General features: G+C 41.3%; 1 protein-coding gene across 1 annotated transcript in view; it reads right to left on the bottom strand.

Moving 5' to 3' along the window:
• Positions 1 to 1,332: 1,332 nt before the first annotated feature.
• The window catches only part of grm1a (glutamate receptor, metabotropic 1a), a 50,423-nt gene continuing 45,583 nt past the window's right edge, over positions 1,333 to 6,172 (bottom strand). The window contains exon 9 of the mRNA XM_084737398.1: positions 1,333 to 4,799. Coding sequence (XP_084593524.1) covers positions 3,983 to 4,799 — 817 coding nt within the window. The 3' untranslated portion in view covers positions 1,333 to 3,982. The remainder of the gene's footprint in view (positions 4,800 to 6,172) is intronic.

Raw genomic sequence — 6,172 nt, 5'->3', positions numbered from 1 at the left:
TTGCCTTTATCTTTTTCATGCAGTGATATTATCATCAACTATCCACCAATCAGAGACTTGGGGGATTTTTTTCAGATTTGAGCTTTCATTTTCTTTCTGTCTTTCTTTCTTTCTATATCTCTTTGTGCTTTTTAAAACCAAACAAGAATCTATCATGTTCTAAATTCAGGAGACTAGAAAAAATACATTTTGAAGATCCTGTCCAGACATGTTTTAAGACATATTTAAAAAGCATTAAAAAAAACTTGCATGCTTACTTGGCATGCCAAAAAAAGTTTTTTTTTTCTCCACCCCACAATTTGTATCATCATTAACTTTAAGTAGTAGATCCAGTATTAAGTCATATTTTTTTTAAACAGCTGTATGCTACTATCTCTTGTATGATGTGATGTTGTGATGTGACTGCTATCATTGTTGTGTGACCTGTCTCAGGCCCCTTGTAAAACATGAACAAATAAATACAGGGAATGATGCCATAAAACTTCTTGGATTAAAAAAAAAAGGCATACAAGACGCTGCTGAGAAGTTTGTAAATTATTTGGTATCGGATCGATGCACAGACTCATGTACTTGCCAATACTGCTGCCAAGATTTTAGGCTTTATCGGTATCAGAACAACTCTAATATCCAGCATCACTGACAATGATGATGGTGAAGCAACTAATAACAAAAAAATAGTGAAATACTGGTCAATATGATAGCATCAGCAAACTCTTGTTTGTTCATTTCCCCTTCATAAATCATATTAATTCAGCCATATTTTTTCCTGTTGTCATCCATGCACCTCTTGCAGAGGCTCTGTTCCCCATCAGGGGGCCCCGCCCTGCAGTTTGAGAACCGCTGAATTAACCAGTTAAAATCTGTCTTTACAATAAAAAAAAAATCCTGAATCTATAAATGTGCAAATATTTGTCATTTCTGGACACAAGATGTCTCCCACTTCACTGACAAAGTCGAGTCTTAGCATATGTGAGCTGGAGGTTTCACGTTTCCACGTCACACGTGTTAACTGAAAATTGGGCCAAGATTGGATCCAAACTAGCTATGATCTAACAAAATCCCACATATATATATACGCACACACATCATAAACTGAGTTTTAAGATGCTGCACAAACATCTAAGTGAAGTAACAATATTCAAAACACGTTAATGAGTAGAAAGGGACTTTAAACTTTATAATTTTGCATGTGATGCCTTAAAAACCTCTTAAGGTTCCCTGATTGACCCCCAAACTCTATTTTGGACACATTTATGTAAGATAATCTTGGGACTTTTGCTGTCAGACATAATATAAACCCCAGTCTCTCAGGCTATTGTAGGCAGTAATCAGTCTTCTTAATATAAATAGTTTTTATTTTACAGCATTGTTCAGCTTGCCCAAAACATAAAGGCCTATTTCATTCTAGATTTGACAGTGTTGAACAGGTGGCACCCTCGTATATTTTTACATTGGTTAAAATCATTTAACAACTTACACTATAATAGACTAAAAACATTTGGAAATACAATACAATTGCACTATGTACTGTATAGGCTTGTACTCTGAAATAATTTGCATTCTTATAGATAAAGAACTAAGAAACTTAACCTCAAGTAAACTACTTAAGTTTATAATGCAAGATTTAAGCAAAATCGAAACATGTATAATCTCATTACAAGAAGCAACTAATCATTGGTTACTTTTACAACTGAATATTTTCAAGAGGATACAGTCGACTCAAGTTAGCTTAAAAGTTACCCAAAAAACCAAACACACTGCTCCTTGACAAGTATCTGAGGACAGCTTCAAAATGTATAAACTCTTTTTTTTTCTGTTGACATTCTAAATATAGAAACATTTATCAGTATTACAAACATACCACCTGTGTGAAAAACAAGAGATGGCTTAACAGTATTACAAACTTTGAGAACTTGTACAAGTACTGTGTTTCTCCATTACAATGACACAGCAAAACTCAGAAAACATGAGAAATATCAACACGGCATGGAAAGCAAAAAAAAAAGTATCACATCCCATGCTCATAAAACTTGTTCTCAGGTTTAATGATTGAGTGTAAACTGAATAAACAACACCGCCATCATCTACAATCACGCTAACCTGTATCAGCTACATCGTAAAAATTGAAAAAAGCAGGGATGTAGGTTGATAACAACTTTGATTGGCACATTATATCCATATATCATACAGCGCAAGTCTTCAGCAGGATCTCATGTTAAGTGATAATATCTTTGTGATGCTGAGCACACCTCGCAACACATAAAAAGTAATATTCAACCGACTTACTGCACTTTTCTTGTTAAGTTATCTCTTTGTAATATTTAAATTGCAATGAGGTTGGATGAGAGAAAGCTGAGGTGAAATTAATTAATGAAAAAAAGCAAACCGTTTTCCGATGCAGCTGCGACTGCTGCACACATGAACAGACCTGTGCGTGCGCGGCATAGAGGAGCAGAGCTAATCAAAACTGGCATGAAATGCACTTGAGCGCCGTCCTCAGAGCCAGGTTGGTCTCCAGTTGTATCTTACAGTCTGCACGTACAGTATATACACATAGAATTGTGTCTCTCTCTCCATTCGTTTCTCATAGACTCAGTGGTGTAGTCTAGTTTATTGCAGTGGGTTTACTGTCATGATCTTACACCTTGGCTAAACTTCTTCGCTTGACCGTTTTAAGTGCATATTACAACCAGTCTGCTGGTCTGATTTGTGTCACTTTGAGAGTTCACCTGGGGGTGCATTAAATCACTGAATCATACCTGCCAACATCTAGGTTTCAGAGTACTATTTTCTGGGCTGCTCACTAGAAGCTGACATATTTTGGGGAATCCAAAGATGGGAGTCATATTCACCATTGATCGCTGCACTGGGACGAGGCAGGAAAGAAAGTCAGTGGTAGTGGGGAGGAGCAGGAATCATAATAACAATAGGTCGGTGTTTTGCAGGCACTTGATTGTGGATAGGAATGGGTTGGGACCAGAGCCATCCTTCCGGGACTGGAACAGGATTTTTCTTTACTCTAGGAGTGGGATGGGAGTCAAAATCCAGTCCCATTGTCCTGCTCTACTGCGCATCCCAGCTGTGCATGGAGATGCACAGTCAGGTCACCACACCTACCACCTCACGCTTGGTATTCATTATGCAAATTTCAACTGAGGGTGCAAAATATTAAACTGAGGGTGCAAAATATTAAACTGGGGGTGCAATGCATGCTTTTACACCCTGAACCAGAGTTACAGGAGTTTCCCGGGAGGTTGCCGGGTGATGGCCATGAACTATGAAAGAAACCCAGGAAAAACAGGAGTCTTGGCAGACATGCACTGAATGGTTACAGTCAAAGTACAGCCTTAACTCATAAAGATGTCACCATTGCATTATTGTGATTTTTTGTTGGCTGCTATTAACAAATTGCCTAATGCTAGGCGACGTTTTGCAAAACCAAATTGCCGAAGGGAAAGTTTTGTCACAAATTTATATTGTTATGTATCCTTGCATATTTTGTAAGTGAGTATATGGAAATCCCAGAACTTTCTTAGTGGTATACAGTATAGGAGCGAATCACATAGACTACACCACTGAGTAGACCATTTAATTGTGCTGCCGCTATGAGATACACACCAACATCCTTTATTAAGATTCTCTGTGTTTCTTACTTCATCAGAATTTGGCATGAGAGCTGACTTGTTTTGGCACTGTTCCCAGTTTTACATTTTGCAGAAAGGCTTTGTGCACCGACAGCCCTTCAGAAAAGTAAGCACTCATGGATAATTCCTGCTGTTTTTCTACTTATAGTTTCAATTAAAACCCCTTACTGATAAAAGCAGAGTAATAAATACAAGCAAGCAAATGAGAGAGCAAAAAATAAATGGTAAAAAGTTGAAATGATAATGAAATCATGTTGTTGTACAGTGTGTATCTGTGTATGTTTGTGTGTGATGCACAAGTGTGTTGACAGCAACTGTGTCAGCGCCTGTTTTTGCTCTCACAGTGTTGAGGAGCTGTGTGCGTAGTCTCCGAGGATGTTTGAGGTGTAGAGCGAGCTCGGATGGCCGCCGAGCATCGACTCCATGCCGGGGGAACCGCTGACAGACTCCCCCGAACACACAGAGTCTCTGAAGGGGGAGGGGGGCGACAGAGCTAGGGAATCCTCCAGAGTCGCCTTGTTCTGAGTTAAATCCTCGCCATCCCCGTCCTCCCCTTCCCCCTCCTCCTTGGCATCGTAAATGTAGCTGCGCAAGAGGTCCAGTTCCTCATCCTCAGACCCTTCCTCCTCGAACGCCCCCGCTCGTGGGGCTGAAGGAAGCTGCGAGGGTGTCAAGCTCAAAGGCTCATTGGCAGGGGCTGCCTCCTTGGCGGTGTAGTCACTCAGTGCAGGGACATGGGAGCTGTGTGTGTCCACCACAGCCCCCTGCAAGCGATCTGTGGTGCAGCCCTTCATGTGAGAGGGCAAATAAGAAGCCGGCTTATCTAAATTGGACTCCATCCCTTGCATCTGTCCAGAGCAAGCTGGAGTCCAGAGGGGGCGCTGCGAATCGCCCTCGTCGTCCTCCTCCACCAGGTTGTACAGAGGCTTAGCGCCACGTGGTTCTTCAGGAAGATGGGGGTCTGTGCCAAGGTCGCAGGTGGAGGGCTCACAACTGTGGGGGTCGGGGGTGTTAGTTAGGGGCCTGATGACCGCCGTCTGATTCAAGCCGGCTTCCTGTTTCCTCACATGCACAGACAGTCTGTGCCACACATTCCCCCCCCTCGGAGGGTGTCTTGCACCTGATTCAGACCATGACACAGACTTGCCATTAGAACTATGAACGAGATAAAGACCCAAGTTACTATCACAGGAAACCGGGAGGTGGGTGCACAACAACAACATCAACACAGCAGCAACAGAACACAACAGAGCAGCAGCATTTCAACATTTCTGATGCATGTTAAAACACTCTATAACCACATAACTTGACATTAACAGCTTTGCTGAGGGGTTCACTCATGAGCTCTAAAGAGCATTACATTTATCAACTGTGGCACTTCACAAACATAGTGATTCATAATGTGCTGCAGACAGCATTATGATCTTCAAATTGCTTCAGACATTGAGCTTAACAGAATTAGGAGCCATCCAGCTCATTTCCTCCTCTCTTAACTATTTGTGTATACAGTTAAAAGGATAGTTTGGATTATTTGAAGTGGGATTGTATGAGGGACTTGTCAATCGTCAGTGTGTTAGCTACAGTAGATGCTCAGCACGTCTCCAGTTTGGAGAAGCATCCATTGTAGGTAATGCACTAACTATCGATAAGTACTTCATGCAACCCTACCTCAAATAATCCAAACCATCCCTTTAAAATGGGACGCATGCATTTGGAATAAGTGTTTCAGCTGGTGCCTGAACTGACCTAAAGACGACAGACAGTTTAGTGCAGAAAGTTCTAGGACTCTAATGTGATTAGTTAGGAAGGTGGGGAGGGGAGGGGCGTTCATGCTGAGAAAAGTTAAATGTGAGGTTAATTCAGGATAAAACCAAAAGCAGCGGGGTGGCAGATCTCCTTCTTGGAGAGCTGCAGTGTCAAAAACTTTTTTTTATTTTTGCCATTGCCAGCTTAAGAGTGACAGTGGCAACTGATTCCTTTAATTCATCAGACACTTTAACCTGCCAGATGGGCTTTATTATTGAATTCAAAATGACTCAACAAACTCAGGCTGAGAGTCAAACAAATTTAGTCACTTTCAACACTTTTGCCTTCATTTCACTCATTAAAATCAAGTTTAATTCAATCCACTAGCCAAATAACGTAACAGAAAGTTTCCACACAACCTTCCACTGCTTTGTTGTGCTGCAAAGGGCGAAAAGTCTGTGGAAAATTAGGGATTTCAGCTTCAAGACATTTTGAGCAAGCTCACTGATATTCTTTTTTGGCTGGTGAGCATCTAAATGTCTCCTCTAGTTGTACATAATGATAAACTACGCCAGCGTCTCTGTTGACAGTGCAGCTCTCCAGGAAAGGAACTGAGTGACCCCCATGCCAAAACATTTGCCAGCCTCGACACTTTGCAGACAGAATGCTGCTCAGTTTGGAGGGTTAGAAGACTAGAAAGGCTGCATAACAGGGGTGAGAGACAACACGTAAACATATTGGGATCACTCTCATACTCTGCCCCACTCCTTACTTTAGACACC

Source organism: Lutjanus erythropterus, chromosome 15, assembly GCF_056507025.1.
Source record: "Lutjanus erythropterus isolate fLutEry1 chromosome 15, fLutEry1.hap2, whole genome shotgun sequence".
Taxonomy (NCBI): Eukaryota; Metazoa; Chordata; class Actinopteri; order Lutjaniformes; family Lutjanidae; genus Lutjanus; species Lutjanus erythropterus.
Note: the sequence above shows the minus strand (reverse complement) of the source record. Positions and strands in the feature narration are given on the sequence as shown.